At 45.0% G+C, this 18,518-nt stretch overlaps 1 protein-coding gene across 4 annotated transcripts in view; it reads right to left on the bottom strand.

The window, feature by feature from the left end:
- Nucleotides 1-6,875: 6,875 nt before the first annotated feature.
- The window catches only part of CENPU (centromere protein U), a 61,594-nt gene continuing 49,951 nt past the window's right edge, over nt 6,876-18,518 (bottom strand). For all 4 annotated transcript variants that reach the window (XM_068268799.1, XM_068268829.1, XM_068268808.1 and 1 more), the window contains 4 exons: nt 16,483-16,530; nt 15,628-15,689; nt 11,426-11,585; nt 6,876-7,092 (listed from right to left, as the gene is read on the bottom strand). In XM_068268799.1, coding sequence (XP_068124900.1) covers nt 6,967-7,092; nt 11,426-11,585; nt 15,628-15,689; nt 16,483-16,530 — 396 coding nt within the window. In that variant the 3' untranslated portion in view covers nt 6,876-6,966. The remainder of the gene's footprint in view (nt 7,093-11,425; nt 11,586-15,627; nt 15,690-16,482; nt 16,531-18,518) is intronic.

The following is an 18,518-nucleotide window of genomic DNA, read 5'->3' as shown; positions in this document are numbered from 1 at the left end:
CCTCAAAACACATTATACTACTACTTCTGAGCACGGCAGTACCACATGTGTGGCACTTTTTTGCAGCCTAACTGCGCTAAGGGGCCCAAAGTCCAATGAGTACCTTTAGGATTTCACAGGTCATTTAGCGACATTTGGGTTCAAGACTTACTCCTCACGGTTTAGGGCCCCTAAAATGCCAGGGCAGTATAGGAACCCCACAAGTGACCCCATTTTAGAAAGAAGACACCCCAAGGTATTCTGCTAGGTGTATGACGAGTTCATAGAAGATTTTATTTTTTGTCACAAGTTAGCGGAAATTGATTTGTATTGGTTTTTTTTTTCACAAAGTGTCAATTTCCGCTAACTTGTGACAAAAAAAAAAAATCTTCTATGAACTCACCATACTCCTAACAGAGAATACCTTGGGGTGTCTTCTTTCTAAAATGGGGTCACTTGTGGGGTTCCTATACTGCCCTGGCATTTTAGGGGCCCTAAACCGTGAGGAGTAGTCTAGAATCCAAATGCCTCAAAATAGTGTGAATAGGACGTTAGGCCCCTTAGCGCACCTAGGTTGCAAAAAAGTGCCACACATGTGGTATTGCCGTACTCAGGAGAAGTAGTATAATGTGTTTTGGGGTGTATTTTTACACATACCCGTTGCTGGGTGGGAGAAATATCTCTGTAAATGACAATTTTTTTTTTTTTTTTTTTTTTACACACAATTGTCCATTTACAGAGATATTTCTCCCAATCAGCATGGGTATGTGTAAAAATACACCCCAAAACACATTATACTACTTCTCCTGAGTACGGCGATACCACATGTGTGGCACTTTTTTGCACCCTAACTGCGCTAAGGGGCCCAAAGTCCAATGAGTACCTTTAGGATTTCACAGGTCATTTTGCGACATTTGGTTTCAAGAATACTCCTCACGGTTTAGGGCCCCTAAAATGCCAGGGCAGTATAGGAACCCCACAAATGACCCCATTTTAGAAAGAAGACACCCCAAGGTATTCCGTTAGGAGTATGGTGAGTTCATAGAAGATTTTATTTTTTGTCACAAGTTAGCGGAAAATGACACTTTGTGAAAAAAAAACAATTAAAATCAATTTCCGCTTACTTGTGACAAAAAAATAAAATCTTCTATGAACTCACCATACTCCTAACGGAATACCTTGGGGTGTCTTCTTTCTAAAATGGGGTCATTTGTGGAGTTCCTATACTGCCCTGGCATTTTAGAAGCCCTAAACTGTGAGGAGTAGTCTTGAAACCAAATGTCGCAAAATGACCTGTGAAATCCTAAAAGTACTCATTGGACTTTGGGCCCCTTAGTGCAGTTAGGGTGCAAAAAAGTGCCACACGTGGTATCGCCGTACTCAGGAGAAGTAGTATAATGTGTTTTGGGGTGTATTTTTACACATACCCATGCTGAGTGGGAGAAATATCTTTGTAAATGGAAAATTGTGTGTAAAAAAAAAAATCAAAAAATTGTCATTTACAGAGATATTTCTCCCACCCAGCATGGGTATGTGTAAAAATACACCCCAAAACACATTATACTACTTCTCCTGAGTACGGCAATACCACATGTGTGGCACTTTTTTGCAGCCTAACTGCGCTAAGGGGCCCTAAGTCCAATGAGCACCTTTAGGCTTTACAGGGGTGCTTACAATTTAGCACCCCCCAAAATGCCAGGACAGTAAACACACCCCACAAATGACCCCATTTTGGAAAGTAGACGCTTCAAGGTATTCAGAGAGGAGCATAGTGAGTTCATGGCAGATTTCATTTTTTTTTGTCGCAAGTTAGAAGAAATGGAAACTTTTTTTTCCTTTTTTTTGTCACAAAGTGTCATTTTCCGCTAACTTGTGACAAAAAATAAAATCTTCTATGAACTCACCATGCCTCTCAGTAAATACTTTGGGATGTCTTCTTTCCAAAATGGGGTCATTTGGGGGGTATTTATACTATCCTGGAATTTTAGCATCTCATGAAACATGACAGGTGCTCAGAAAAGTCGGAGATGCTTCAAAATGGGAAAATTCACTTTTTGCACCATAGTTTGTAAACGCTATAACTTTTACCCAAACCAATAAATATACACTGAATGGTTTTTTTTTTTTTTTTATCAAAGACATGTAACAGAATAACTTTTGCGCTCAAATGTATAGGAAATTTTACTTTATTTGAAAAATGTCAGCACAGAAATTTAAAAAAGTCATTTTTGTTTACAAAATTAATGTCTTTTTTGATGAATATAATAAAAAGTAAAACTCGCAGCAGCAATCAAATAGCACAAAAAGAAAGCTGTATTAGTGACAAGAAAAGGAGGTAAAATTCATTTAGGTGGTAGGTTGTATGACCGAGCAATAAACCGCTAAAGCTGCAGTGGTCTGAATGGAAAAAAAGGCTCTGGTCCTTAAAGAGACTCTGTAACAACAAAAAGATCCCCTGGGGGGTACTCACCTCGGGTGGGGGAAGCCTCAGGATCCTAATGAGGCTTCCCACGCCGTCCTCTGTCCCACGGAGGTCTCGCTGCAGCCCTCCGAACAGCCGGCGACTGTGCCGACTGTTCAATTCAATATTTACCTTTGCAGGCTCCAGCGGGGGCGCTGTGGCTGCTTTCGCTCCGAAGGAGGCGGAAATACCCGATCTCAGTCGGGTCCGCTCTACTGCGCAGGCGCCGGAGACTTGCGCCTGCGCAGTAGAGCGGACCCGACGGCGATCGGGTATTTCCGCCTCCTTCGGAGCGAAAGCAGCCAGAGCGCCTGCGCAGGAGCCTGCAAAGGTAAATATTACGTCACCGCTGTACGGAGGGCTACAGCGAGACCCCCGAGGGACGCAGGACGGCGTGGGAAGCCTCATTAGGATCCTGAGGCTTCCCCCACCCGAGGTGAGTACCCCCCAGGGGCCGTTTTTTCGTTACAGTTCCTCTTTAAGGGGTTTTATGACTGCAGTCCTTAAAGAGACTCCGTAACAAAAATTGCATCCTGTTTTTTTATCATCCTACAAGTTCAAAAAGCTATTCTAATGTGTTCTGGCTTACTGCAGCACTTTATACTATCACTGTCTCTGTAATAAATCAATGTATCTTTCCCCTGTCAGACTTGTCGGCCTGTGTCTGGAAGGCTGCCAAGTTCTTCAGTGTTGTGGTTCTGCTATGAACTCCCCCTTCCAGGCCCCTCTATGCACACTGCCTGTGTATTATTTAGATTAGGGCAGCATCTCTCTTCTCTCTTATCTTTTACAAGCTGGATAAATCGTCCTCTGAGCTGGCTGGGCTTTCACATACTGAAGAATTACAGACAAGGGCAAAGCTGTTTGCAGGAAGAAACAAGCAGCCTGAAACTTCAGTGCATGAGAACAGGGGGAAAGAAACACACAAATGATCTCTTGAGATTCAAAAGGAAGGCTGTATACAGCCTGCTTGTGTATGGATGTATTTTCTATGTGTGGACATACTGTACATCAACCTACTTCCTGTTTTGGTGGCCATTTTGTTTGTTTATAAACAAACTTTTTAAAACTGTTTTTAACCATTTTTAATGCGGCGAGGAGCGGCAAAATTGTGTCAGAGGGTAATAGGAGATGTCCCCTAACGCACTGGTATGTTTACTTTTGTACGATTTTTAACAATACAGATTCTCATTAAGTGGTTAATGTATGATGTCATTTAAAATTGTTTGTTCCCTGCACTATTGGTAAAGGAATCAGTTCTATGTACTACTGGGCACATTTTACATTTTCCACATCTGTACATCCCTATTACAGGCGTTCTATTTAACCAGGTAAGTGGTGGGGGCGGGGGGGGGGGGGGGGGGGGGTTGAACTCGCTCTTGACCAATTTTATAATACTCACTGCTGTCATGAATCAACCCCCATGTATGGTATTTGATCTGTAGGTGACATGGTTTATGCATTTGATCTGTGGAGGGCATGGTATATTGATTTGATCTGTGGGGAACATGGTATCTGTATTTGATCTGTGGGGGACATGGTATCTGTACTTGATCTGAGGGGACATGGTCTATCGATTTGATCCGTGGGGGACATGGTATATTGCATTTGGGGACTTAAGCCCATAAAGGAACACTATCAATAACCAAGTGCTCTAAAATGTCAATCCTATACTATAAAACCTAACTGTCCCTGCGTACACTCCTGTCCGTGTCCCTTTGTCCGTGCATTTGCGCTACTGCACAAGCCGCCGGGACAGGTGAACGGGGCCAGGGAGCCGGGCAGGCGTGTGTGCATGCGCATGTGCACTGAATGGCAGCGGCGTGAAGAGACCTAGAGCCCGTTTGTAAACAGGCTTAGGTCAACTAGTGTACAAATAATGTCTAAGTAGCTGTGTAAACATTTTCCTACTTTTCATAACCTGTACTAAAAGAAAAGCCCTCTGGTCAATATTTACCCCGGGAGGGGGAAGCCTCAGGGTCCCAATGAGCCTTTCCCTCCCCTGTAGCTTTGGGGAATCCAGCGCTGGCTCCCCCAAAACCTCCCCCGGCAAGCTGATTTATATTTACCTACCGCAATCCAGCGCAGGCGCACTAGCGACTCCTCCTCTGGGTAAGGCGGAGATAGCCGAAACCAATTGTATCCGCTCTACTGTGCAGGCGCAAAGGACTCACACCGCCGCCGAGCTGGAGGGGTAGCGGGCAGGCCCAATACCCCCGGTATTGGGCCTAGCGGCGGAGAGGGGGGTCGGAGCCCCCCTCCCTCGCCTTGGTCCCACCGATCTGCGCTCCCCTCCAGCCTTAAATAGATCAGAAGCAGCCGCTACTCGTAAGAGGCACAGGCGGGGAGGACTCACCTCTTCCTCGTTCCAGGCCAGCGTGCGCTCCACTGACGTCACTTCCTATATGCCGCCCACTGTATTGTAAGGCCGACGGGCGGATGCCGCCCCTAGAAATGTGCCGCCTGAGGCAAAAGTTTCACCCCGCCTCATGAGCAGGCCGGCCCTGGGTGGATCCGATCAAGTTCGGCTATTTCCCCTTAACCCAGAGAGCCGCTAGTGCTCCTGATTGCGGTAGGTAAATTTTTACCTCGCCGCGGTTCAGGGGGCTGCAGTGCTGGATTACCGGGACACCAGAAGATAAGGGAAACCTTGTTAGGATCCAGAGGCTTCTCTCTCCCAAGGTAAGTATCCCTCAGAGGGTTTTTTTTTTCATTACAGATTTTCTTTAAATATCAGAGTCAAAAGCTGTAATTTATTGTGTGTAGGTTGTAGCTGCATTTGGAAAAAAAAAATCACTGGCAAAAGGGGAGCCTGTGCTTCAATGTTACGCAGCTGGTGCTGTTCTTTTCATATAAGACTACAGAGTATTTTTGAAAGCAAAAAACATTATAAATGTTTATGCTGCACATAAGACACATTTCCCCTGCTCTCAGTGCAGACAGCTCATTCAGAGACTTAAGGAATACTGTACGGGGGGGGGGGCACTCACTGATGCTCCGGCCCCGCCTCCGGTTCACTTCAGGAATTTCAGACTCTGCCTGCGCAGTATGCTCCTGGTGACATCAGCGGGAGCGAGGACACAGCAACGCAGGCGCAGTGATTTTCAGACTTTAAAGTCTGAAATTCCAGAAGTGACCCGGAGGCGGGGCTGGACCCATCGGTGAGTGGCTGCGCGGGCGGCACAGGATGTCTGTGGGGAAACATTAGAAGCCCCGGGTAAGTTCATCTCATTTTCCCCTGACCCCCCTACAGTATTCCTTTAAGCAGTGACTAGTAAAACCTGTCATCTGCTAAAAGATATGAAGTACACACCGGGTTAACAGATGCAGGGAGAGGGATATCCCCCTCCTCTCATAATTCACTGGCCCACCCTGGCCTGTCAGTGAATTTGATACAGTAAACAAAGAGATAAGCAGTGAAATGTATACAGCAGAATTTAGGAGCACTACAAAAATCAAACCACGTTAATAGTGTTACTTTAATGGCACACCTTCCTGAGTCAACTTATACTTGAGTCATTAAAAAATGTAAGCTTTAGAGGATCATGTGTCACAAACCACTGCAATGCATGCCAGGAGATGAAGTCCGCCAATGTGAATTCATTTGATTTCTTACAAAAACAAAGCAGACAAGTGTTGTCCCCTTTTTCTGCAACATTTTTATTTCTGGGCCATTAGTTTTTTCTTATAAGTTTTTCTTTTAATTGACACTACAAAGTGGTGCTGAAAACAATCAGGCATTTTAAATGTGTGCATGTGTATAAAACACTCTGGTACAGTCTGATGTGCCGGAAATGTATTGTTCTATAATACAAGCTAGAAGTAATAAATATATATGTTACGGCCAGAACCCGAAGTTTGGCCACTTCTAGTTCTGGCCGGCCAATGCGCGAAGTGGCCGCTGCGCTGCGGCCAATGTTAGAAATGGATTGATTCCTCTGAGGTTAATGTATCTTCTGGCCGCAGCGCAGCGGCCAAACGTATTCAAGCCGCCGGCTTTTTCTCTGCCTCCTCTCCTTCTCCCCCCGCCTCTCTCTCCTCCTTCCCCCCGCCTCTCTCGCTCTTCTATGGGCAGCCTCCGGAGTCGTTCGTCGCGGCAGGGTTATCCTGCCGTTCTTGCAGAGCGGGTGCTGGCAGAAGCGATGTCTGCAGCCTCCCCGCTCTGCTGCCCTGGCGCCACGAACGACTCTCGGGGACACGCATGTCCCCGCCGGCTGCCCATAAAAGGAGAGAGAGAGGCAGAAAAAAAAAAGCCGGCGGCTTGAATTGTTACATTGCCGCCGGCTGAATTGCAATAAATTAACAAAGTTGTTATACGTTTGGCCGCTGCGCTGCGGCCAGAAGATACATTAACCTCAGAGGAATCAATCCATTTCTAACATTGGCCGCAGCGCAGCGGCCACTTCGCGCATTGGCCGGCCAGAACCCGAAGTGGCCGGCCAGAACTAGAAGTGACCAAACTTCGGGTTCTGGCCGTAACATATACAAGGTTTCTTTTTCTGCATTACATAAAGCATTTCTGTGCTCTAGCCCATTTCTGTCTGTTTGCCCATCATGCTCTGCAGCTGTGTGTTCACATAATGGAAATGATGCTCCGCTCTCATAGTGCTCTGTGCTTCTAGTAGGAGGGCTGGTAGGCTGGACATCCCATACTGCAAAACAAGACATAACCACGTGAATGTCAGGTAACATGGGAAACACATCCTCACAAGTACTGGCTGCCTGACTTCCCAGCATTCCTTGCTTCTATGTGTTATTGTAGGCTGCACAGATGAGGATGTTCCACCTACAATGCTAATGTGAACATAAATCCTATGTATAGGCCTATTTTAAAACCAGAATAAAAAGGGATTACTGGTGTTTACTTCAAACAATCTCTTTATTAAAATCAACAACATGAAAATAACATGTAATAAAACACTGATATATACAGGAAAATGAGTAAATGTCATGCTAAGCAGAGCAAATATAAAACTTAAAGGAAATCTAAAAAATTATTTGAACTTACCTGGGGCTTCTTGCAGCCCCCTGGAGTTCTGTGCCCACAACGCCGGACTAAGTCCCTCCGGCTAGCAGTGGCGACCCTCTGATGGTGTAATGGTTAAGGGCTCTGCCTCTGACACAGGAGACCAGGGTTCGAATCTCGGCTCTGCCTGTTCAGTAAGCCAGCACTAATTCAGTAGGAGACCTTTGGCAAGTCTCCCTTACACTGCTACTGCCAATAGAGCGCGCCCTAGTGGCTGCTGCTCTGCTCTGGCGCTTTGAGTCCGCAAGGAGAAAAGCGCAATATAAATGTTATTTGTCTTGTCTTGTAAGTTGGCCGGCCAAGCGCCTCCTCATCATACTTCCATGGCCGGGAGCGTTCTGTGCATGTGCAGTATGCAAAAATCGCTATTGTGCATAGTGCTCCCAGACGTGGGAGCGCGATCAGGTTGTGCATGGCTTGGGGCTGCACGTGCTCAGTAACCGCTGACTGGTGGTGACCGGCCAGCTTTGCTGGGGTCGCCGCTTCTGGCCATAGGGACTTGGACCAGCATTGTGGGCACAGGAGGACTCCAGGGGCTGCAGGTAAGTTAAAATCATTTTTTTAGGTTGACTTAAGTCTCCCTTTAACACAGGTAAGAACATTAAACCATCAAGAGTACAAAAGTAAAGAACAGTCAATCAAACAGTCACATCAAATAATTGAAAGCAGCTAGTTGTACATGGTAACCAGGACAGTAAGAAAAATATATAGCTCACAGAAGCAATTGCATTGGGGTCTCTGGATATGAGGAGGTTCACTATATGTCCAGCTCCAAGGCATGGTGTCCCTTGTAAGTAACTCAGGGACCCCATGTCTTGTAGAATTGAGGGCTTCTAGAGTAGAATCCCTTTAAAGCAAACGTCAAGGGAGCAGGAAAAGTAGTTTACTTTATCAAAATTGGTCTTACATTGTATATTTATACAGACACATTTGATCAGACCTGAGGGCCGAGTTTTCTATAACAAGATTCTACTGTATCTTCTTTTTTTGGCAAATATCTTTTCTGAAAACATAATGGAGTCCACCTTGATAATGTTTTATTATTTCTAGCAAGCTGCAACATGTATCTTAAGCTACATACTCACATGCGATAATGACCTGCTTGTTGCAGGTGTGTGATTCAAAACCAACTAAAGCCTAGAGCTCAGCATGACAGCCAGGAAACTAGCATTGTTAAAGCGGAATATAACCCTGCATTTCAACTTTGCTCTAAAACATTATTTACAGCATATTATATGCAACCAGCATTTTTGTTTTACTAGACCAGCATTGGAAGGGTTAAACACAGAGGTTTAAAGTTCCGTGGAGAGATATGCAGAAGTTCAGTACATTCTATTTAGTTAAATGTATCTATTGAGAAATGTTACACACTCTTTGACTGTCCTCCAGCTCCTTCTCAGTCAGAGAGAGTGAGTCACATTAAACACTTAGATACATTTATGTAAACAAAATGTATCTATGTCAGCTTAGGATGCGTCTGCAGAAATCTCCAGGAACTTTAAAGATCTGTGTAACCCTTCCAAAGCTGGTCTAGTAAAAATAAAAAACCTGGTTGCATATAATATACTGTAAATAAGGTTTTAGAGCAAAGTTGAAATGCAGGGTTATATTCCGCTTTAATAAGGAAATGAAGATGGCAGCCCCATATTCCTCTCACTTCAGGTTCTCTTAGAGGACAACTGTATTGCTGAAATTACAGCTGCCAGTCTTTTAGGGTATGTCTCTACCAGCTTTGCACATCTAGAGACTGAAATCCTTGCCCATTCTTCTCTGCAAAACAGCTCCAGCTCAGTCAGATTATATTGACAGCGTTTGTGAACAGCAGTTTTCAGATCTTGCCACAGATTCTTGATTGTATTTAGATCTGGACTTTGACTGGGCCATTCTAACACATAGATATGTTTTGTTTTAAACCATTTCATTGTTGCCCTGGCTTTATGTTTAGGGTCATTGTCCTGCTGGAAGGTGAACCTCCGCCCCAGTCTCAAGTGTTTTGCAGTCTCCAAGAGGTTTTCTTCCAAGTTTGCCCTGTATTTGGCTCCATCCATCTTCCCATCAACTCTGACCAGCTTCCCTGTCCCTGCTGAAGAGATGCACCCCCCAAGCATGATGCTGCCTCCACCATATTTGACAGTGGGGATGGTGTGTTCAGAGTGATGTGCAGTGTTAGTTTTCCACCACACATAGCGTTTTGCATTTTGGCCAAAAAGTTCCATTTTGGTCTCATCTGACCAGAACACCTTCTTCCACATGGTTGCTGTGTCCCCCACATGGCTTGTGGCAAACTGTAAACGGGACTTCTTATGCTTTCTGTTAACAATGCCTTTCTTCTTGCCACTCTTCCATAAAGGCAAACTTTGTACAGTGCATGACTAATAGTTGTCCTATGGACAGAGTCTCCCACCTGAGCTGTAGATCTCTGCAGCTCGTCCAGAGTCACCATGGGCCTCTTGACTGCATTTCTGATCAGCGCTCTCCTTGTTCGGCCTGTGAGTTTAGGTGGATGGTAGGTTTACAGTTGTGCCATACTCCTTCCATTTCTGAATGATCGCTTGAACAGTGCTCTGTGGGATTTCAAGGCTTTGGAAATCTTTTTGTAGCCTAAGCCTGCTTTAAATTTCTCAATAACTTGATCCCTGACCTGTCTTGTGTGTTCTTTGGACTTCACAATGTTGTTGCTCCCAATATTCTCTTAGACAACCTCTGAGGCCCTCACAGAGCAGCTGTATTTGTACTGACATTAGATTACACACAGGTGCACTCTATTTAGTCATAAGCACTCATCAGGCAATGTCTATAGGCAACTGACTGCACTCAGATCAAAGGGGGCTGAATAATTATGCACACCCCACTTTGCAGTTATTTATTTGTAAAAAAAATGTTTGGAATCATGTATGATTTTCGTTCCACTTCTCATGTGTACACCACGTTGTGTTTTGTCTTTCATGTGGAATTCCAATAAAATTGATTCAAGTTTGTGGCAGTAATATGACAAAATGTGGAAAACTTCAAGGGGGCCGAATACTTTTGCAACCCACTGTATAATGGCATTCACCGGCGTGACTACCGGGGATGCAACCCCATCTGCCGTAGGGGAGCCTGGGGCCCTTCTAGGGCCTGCAAGCAGTGTGCGGGGAGAGCGCTGCCGCCCGCCCAATTATGGGACCCCCCAGCCAGATGTTGAACTGCGCCAGCTCATTCCCCGCAGCCCACAGTCTCCCGGGAGGCAGAGCACGGCTACGGGAAGATGGCTGCCGAAGCCCTGCACTGGAGACTATTTGTGTCTCCAGTACAGGGCTTCGGGCACCATTTTGCCATAGCCCTGCTCTCTGCCTGTCAGCACAGGAGATGTGTTGCAGGAGGATCGTCGACTGAGCTGCGCACCAGAGGCCGGGAGAGGAGACTTCTGCCAGGTGAGTGAATTGTTTTTTTGTTGTTTTTTTTACAGGTTTACAGGTGCATTTTATTTTAATAACTGCTGCCCACTGTATGATTTTCTGGTGAATGCTGCCCACATTGCATTTTTCTGGTGACTGCTGCCCACATTGCTATTTTCTGGTGACTGCTGCTCACTGTACGATTTTCTGGTGAACGCTGCCCACATTGCGATTTTCTGGTGACTGCTGTCCACATTGCGATTTTCTGGTGACTGCTGCCCACATTGCGATTATTTTATGGTGAAATGCTGCCCACTTTACGATTATTTTATGGTGAAATGCTGCCCACTTTACGATTAATTTCTGGTGAAATGCTGCCCACTTTACGATTAATTTCTGGTGCATTACAATTATTGTATGGTGAAACGCTGCCCCATTACAATTATTTTATAGTGAAACGTTGCCCCATTATGATTATTTGGCACCTATGGGGGGCGGACCCATCCAAATTTTCGCAGGGGGGCTCAGTGATTTCTAGTTACGACCCTGCATCATTTTCTGTCTAATCATGCCAATACTTACAGTGACTTCTTTAGCATGGGAATGTCTTGCTTTGTATTTCCTGCAGTCTGCCTGGAGCTGTTGAAGTTTTTCAAGGAAAGAGTTGGCATTCTTCAGTGAATCCTGCTTCTTCTCTAATGCTGAACATTCCTTCCGCAGCTGGCTCAGTCTTGGCCGTTTCCTAGAAAGTGTAAATATCCAATCTGACTTTCTCAAACCAAAATCAGAATCATATTTATTTATTTCGCCAAGTACAACGGGGGTTGTACCCGGAATTATTTTTGGCTCATACAGGGTCGGAGATAGTACAAACACATACATGCGGTCCAACACATACAATCAGGTACAGTATACACAGTAAGCATCTACCTATATATACATAACGCACATAACGTAATGGTGACTAAGCAAGTGCATTACACACTAAGCCCTTCTCTAATTTCTTTAACACGTATGTATCATGAAGCTGATTAAAATAGGTCACAAGCCGGCATACCTTTGAAGCCTCAGGTCATCATTCCCTTCATGGTGGTCGTTATTCAAACACTAAATGATTGACTTGACTAGTACAGGTAGAGGTAGACCCCGGTTAACTAATAAGATAGAGACTGTAGGTATGCTCTTAACCTGAATCTGTCCACAAGATGAAACACTGTTCAATCTCTGTCCCCTGTACCTCCTCTATGTCTCCCTGTTCCTCCAGTGACCCTCTCTGCATCACCTTTATTCCCCCTTGCCTTCAGTGCCCTCCTCTGTCCCCCCATTGTGTCACCTCTGTCCCCTGTGCCCTCAGTATACTGAAGCAAAATGTAATTTTGTAATATTTTTTTCTTCAAATTTTTTTTAAATGTATTTTTTCAAAGGCTACAAGGTCTTTTTGATTTTGTTTTCACTTGTTCCCATAGTACATTTTTGTAAACGATTATGAAATGGACGGCACTCCTGTAATATTTTTCTGTCGATGTGCCCAGGTCAAGGGTCCCCCAGCATTAGGGGCCTACACTATGTCCAAGGAAAGATGAGGACCGGCACCATCTATATATGTATTAATGCTCTTTATTTATCAAAGACACAATGGCCTCAATTCACTAAGATCATGCTAGAGATAATAAGACAAGAGAAAACTTACCTCCACACGTGAGAGAGTTATCTTACCTCTTCATTCCTTAAGTTACCTCTCCTGTAGTTAATTTACCTCCTCTGTAGTTAATTTACCTCCTCTGTAGTTATTTTCACATGCAGCTAATTAACAGCCTGTCTTTAACTCTGGAGTTATTTTAAGGATTGGAGAGTTAATTTAAAGACAGAAGAGTTAACTTTAGGCTTGCCTGAGGTAAAATGTTTCCAAAATACTACATGCCTTATCACCATGGTAACAACTCTAGAAGAGTTATTAAAGACAGGAGATAAGTTTAGTGAATTGAGGCCATAGACAGGTTGTAATACAGCATCAGTAGCAACGTTTTGGAGGAGAACCTCCTTTGACAAGCTCTGTCAGTGTCTAACCTGCTTATGACATTTTGCTTCTTATATACTCTAATAACAACATGTGGCATACGCGTCTGGTGACCAATCCCCCTCCGTCCAACCTTGCGGACCTTTTGGGAACTACTACTTGATATGCACACATGCTGCCAACCAATAGACGCTCATCTATTACGGCTGTGCAGTATGGTGTCGAGGCTGCCAACCGCCCTCCTGAGGACGGCTACCAATGAGGAGAGGAGATGGTAGTGCATCAGATACACGCCCCTGATAGACAGCCTCGGAGAGCGAAGCCCCGACCAGTGACATCGTCCCTCACGACGAGGGCAGCGACCAGTGAGGAGAGGAGATGGAAAGAGCCCCATCAGGTCAAGGCCCCTTACCGGAGCGGACCTGATGGGGAACCTCAGCCTCAAAGAACAGAGCCGTAGCTCTGCCCGGCCGCAAAGTCCCTCCACAGTCAGTGTGATGCAGCATGTAAACAAACCGCCCATCGGGCTGTCAGGAGAGCGGCGGGCGGCCAGCTTGCACCGCATCGCTCTGTCAATCCCCAGTTTACATCCCCACAATAAACACATATAAAAATTAGACATATATTAAAAAACAACAAGCGACATCATAGCAAAATGCAAGGGTAAGTGCATATATTTTAACCACATCACATGTAAATGTTTACAGTAACCATAGCAACTGGCATATAATTCATGTACACAGAAGCACCACTGAAATTAACACTAACATAAGAATAGTGTTAATAGTGTTAATTTCAGTGGTGCTTCTATGTACATGAAGTATATGCCAGTTGCTATGGTTACTGTAAACATTTAATACATGTGGTGTACGGAAAAAAGCTTGTGTAGCACACATTCAAATTTATTGCATTGCCATACATTAATTTGTGCACTGACATAGCACGAGCTCTAAAAGCTCTTATTTTGTGGTACTGCATGCAATAACAACTCTTATGACCTTTTCACACTATTACTCTTTATCCTCACTCAGAGGAAACAATTGTTCAACTTCTGTTTAAGATAACTTTTTAGCACCCTGAAACTGAAAATGTACCAAAAGTAGGTGAAAAAGCATTTTCTCGTTTGCTGATGGCAGACGATCGGGAGTGTGCGTGCGGGCGGCAGTACCGATCAGTGCCAGAGATTCCATGTGATCCCTTGACCAATCAGTTTCTTCCCAGTCCCTCCCTTCCAAGTGTTAGGGAGTCTTTCCCAAGGTCTCCTCAGTGAATAGATTCTGGCTTACTGAACAGGAAGAGCCGAGGGGGGGGGGGGGGGTGTTTGAGGTATGATGGCGCTTTAAACAGGAGAACAGGGGGAGTGTTTTAGATGAAGATCAGATCATCACCTTCACATCATTTTATGACCAACTTGTGCAGAAATCCATATAATTCCAAAGGGTTCACATACTTTTTTTCTTGCTACTGCAAGTCCCTCCACTGTGTGCCAGCCTAGCTACTACTGTGCACTTCCATCTGCATTTTCTGCAATCCTTCTTCCCCATCAGCAAGCCAATTATTGAGGATACAAAGACAACGCAAAACATTTATATTGCACTTTTCTCCTGGCGGACCCAAAGCGCCAGAGCTGCAGCCACTAGGGTGCGCGCAGTAGGCAGTATCAGTGTTAGGAAGTCTTGCCCAAGGTCTCCTCATTGAATAGGTGCTGGCTTACTGAACAGGAAGAGTCGAGTTTCAATCCCTGTTCTTGTGTGTCAGAGGCAGAGCCCTTAAAGAGAACCCGAGGTGGGTTTGAAGTATGTTGTCTGCATACAGAGGCTGGATCTGCCTATACAGCCCAGCCTCTGTTGCTATCCCAAACCCCCCCCTAAGGTCCCCCTGCACTCTGCTATCCCTCAAATCACAGCTTCGCTGTCGACACACAGCGTATCGCAGCGGGCTATGTTTATCTCTATAGTTTCAGTCTGCTGCTCTCCCCACCTCCTGCAGAACTCCAGTCCCTGCCTGCCTCCCTTCCCTCCCCGCTGATTAGAGGGAAGGGAGGAGGGCAGGGACCGGAGCTCTGCAGGAGGCAGGGGAGCAGCCGAGACTGACACTACAGATGTAAACACAGCACGCACAGCGCGGCTGTGATCTGTGTCTGATTGCAGAGTGCAGGGGGACATTAGGGGGGTTTGGAATAGCAACAGAGGCTGGGCTGTATAGGCAGATCCAGCCTCTGTATGCAGATAACATTCTTCAAACACACCTCGGGTTCTCTTTAACCAGTACACCATCCAGCTAATTGATAGGATGTGGGCAGAAGAGATGCACAGCAGAGATAGTTGCATGAAACCAGAAGTGAAACTGTAGCAGGATAGGTAATCAAGGCTGCCTGTTTGGGATCTGTCACTACTGGGCACTGTTATGGGGAGTACTATAGCAGGATGGAGGAGCATCTAGTTGGGATAATGGGGAAAGCAGATGATGAAGGGAGACATGGTCTAGGATACAGTGAACTGAACCTGTAGTTAAGTAAAAAATTGTGAATCTTAAACATGTAGTGTGGAGTGGGGCGCATTCACTTTAACAAGCAATGCTAAGTCTACTCTTATTATATACCAATTCATTTCTGAAGAATGATAAGCCCTCACACTAAACACTGCATTTACTGAATGAATAACTCATAGGAAAAACATGAAAGTGGAAAAAGGGAAGACCAAGTTCAATTATTTTATCAGTTTAGAAAGGTAACACGTTTCAAAGTAATGTAAAAAAAATGTCTTACTTCATTACTTCGTCTTTTATTTCGATTAAACGCTTTTGCTTTCTCCCAATTTCCTGATGCAGCTGCAAAACAGTCATACAACAATGAGCCAAACATAGCAATGTGGTTTGTAAAGCTGACTTGCCAGTAGAAAGAATAACATACTCCTCTATCCCAAAATATTATTCACCTGAAGCCAGTCAGAATGGCAGTGCTGCTTTTCAGGGAACACCCTTTATATGTGGTATACACAACGGACTCAGCATGCCCCCAGCTCCATAAAGAAAAGACAAGTCTCTAAAATGAGGCCCCAAAGGATTAGGATTGCTGCACATTGTTGTGGTGCAGTCAATGTGTCCTTCAATAACCCTTTGAATGTTTCAAAACATTTCTGCATGTCCCATGGTGGTGATATGACTTCACTTTCACTTCACTTTCCAGGGTATGTAGTTTGCCTAGATAGTAGAGGAGGGGGACTTACAAAGCTCTTGGAAATTGAGGCTCAGTGGATATTCCACAGAGAGCCCGCAGGATTTACCATAATTATAGACGAGAAAGAAAAAAAACACACACCTATTGAGTACACGTGGTGACCAACAGTAATACTTCAACCACTGATTTAATTTTCATGGTTTAAAAACTATATTTTGGTATATTTGGATAAGAATCTAATAAAAGTGATGCTCTAATATTACTTTGTGCGCTATCTCGCCTTTGTCCTGGGGAACAGGAGTTGTAAAAGATGGGGCAGGATATTCAATCAAGTTTCGGTATCAATACTGTAGTAGTGATGAGAGCACAAAAACGTGGCACACAAAAAAGCCACACCACAGTACAGTGCAAGGTTTATTACTTCTTTCACTTAGGCACACTTACCTTTGCATTTTTTCGTTTAAGATCTTTTAGCATTTGTACATCTTTTATCTAATGGAAAACAAAAAACAATATTAGCACAAAAACACTTTTCTTTATTTTGAGTAGAATACATTTGGAACCTGTCAGTGTGAATTCTTAATTGGGAAGTCTTGTTTGGTAGTAAGGATTGTAATACAGAAGCTGGGCTACACAAGCTCTAATAGCGACCATGCACTGTGAGATATGGTTTTCCCTTACAATAAATACTTTCGCTGGTCTACCCAACTAAACCAGCAGGAATCTGCTCTAAAGGTACGTTTTTGGCAGCGTTTTGGGATCGCCAACAATAGCCAGCGATTCCTAATAACGATTTTCCAATGAAAGTGAGTGGGAGTGAACCCATTACTGCGATGGTGATTAGGGGTAATCGCAATTGCAGGAAATGCAGCATTTTGAGTGTGTTTGTGCTCAATGCAAAGTACAAAAGCACTGCATAAATTTCTTATCAAAGTGATTATGCAGCACTTTGGGGGGCAGAGCGATCGCATTTTAAATAGAACATTAAATATTAATCTGGTGTCTTGATTTCCTTCTTCCATCCATTGCCCTGCCCCTAAAGGAAGAGGTCACAGACGCTTCTCTGATTGGCCCTAGAGAAGCACCTATGACCTCTTCCTTTAGGGGGCTAGGTGTAACGATTGTGGAACTTTCCCCGTGATCAGCGCACAACGCGTGCGCTGACACGGCGGAAATCCTCCACAAGCGTATAATTTGCAGGAACCCAGCAAAAGTTGCTACGCACCCGTAGAGGGAAAATTCCTGTCGGCAGATGGCGCTGGGGAGTGCAGAGGAACCAATCCTCTGTACCTCCACAAATGCCAGACAGGAATTGTACGAAACGCAGAACGCAATCGCAAGAGAGGCGATTGCGAATGAGAATGAGCAAAGGGACAGGTTGTAGGTGTGTGCGCCAATCCAGTCGCCACCCCGCGACCGCACACACACAACAGCAGATATGAAATAGGAACGCGATCGCGAGAGGTGCGATCGCCAGACGAGACACAAGGCAGATCAGGACAGAATAAGAGGTTAGCAAAGGCACAGCAAATAATACAATGAGGAGATACGGAAAATAAACGCTAGCTAACCGCGAACACCGCACTCATTCGCAACAGTGCACGCGGTTATGCGCGGTCTCCACGTGATAAGCACAATAGAAACAAGCACGCCTAACTAACCATTAACAGACAAACATGAAAACAGAGGACGCGAGCGCTTGCTTAACGGTTACCTCACCGAGCCTCCAGCAAGCGTAGCAGACAGACACACGAAAACAGGGACAAGCGAGAGATAGGATCCACAGCACTAGCGAAAAGTGGCTAGCGCGATCCAAGTACAGAGTAGCAGAACAGAAGGATCCCCAGCGCTAGCGAAAAGTGGCTAGCGCGATCCCAGAAGACAGAACAGAAGGATCCCCAGCGCTAGCGAAAAGTAGCTAGCGCGATCCCAGGAGACAGAACAGAAGAGATAGCTGGTAGCAACCGCTGCACCAGCTATACTCCAAGAACAGAGATCAGAACCATTTCCTGTCAACCACCATAGGGACAGGACAATGGCAACAGGCAAGACAAGACAGAACAGGCAATACAGATAATACAATCCTAACTGCACTAGGGAAATCTGCCTAGCGCAGATTCAAGAATTACTCTAAGCTGATGTTCAAACAGAGAGCAAGGCTGACACCCCACCAGGAGTGTTACATAGGACGAAATCCTTATGAACAGCGAAGAATTGTGGGAAAGACATAGTACTTATAGTACACGCCTCCAATGAATGTGGCCAGGCAATTTGCATGACAACATATGCAAATTCCTCTGCAAGCACAAGCTGCAAAACTGACAGAAGCTCTTCTTTCCAGAGTCCTGCAGCATGCAAACCTACACAATGGTCAAAAGGCTGGCTGCCTGCACAGGCAGCTGAGCAAATCATCACAGTAGGGCTACAGACGGAAGGATGCCTGGTAAGTATGATAAAGTTTTATTACAGATTACTGTACA

This window comes from Hyperolius riggenbachi, chromosome 1, assembly GCF_040937935.1.
Source record: "Hyperolius riggenbachi isolate aHypRig1 chromosome 1, aHypRig1.pri, whole genome shotgun sequence".
Taxonomy (NCBI): domain Eukaryota; kingdom Metazoa; phylum Chordata; class Amphibia; order Anura; family Hyperoliidae; genus Hyperolius; species Hyperolius riggenbachi.
This window is presented reverse-complemented; position numbering and strand designations above follow the sequence as displayed.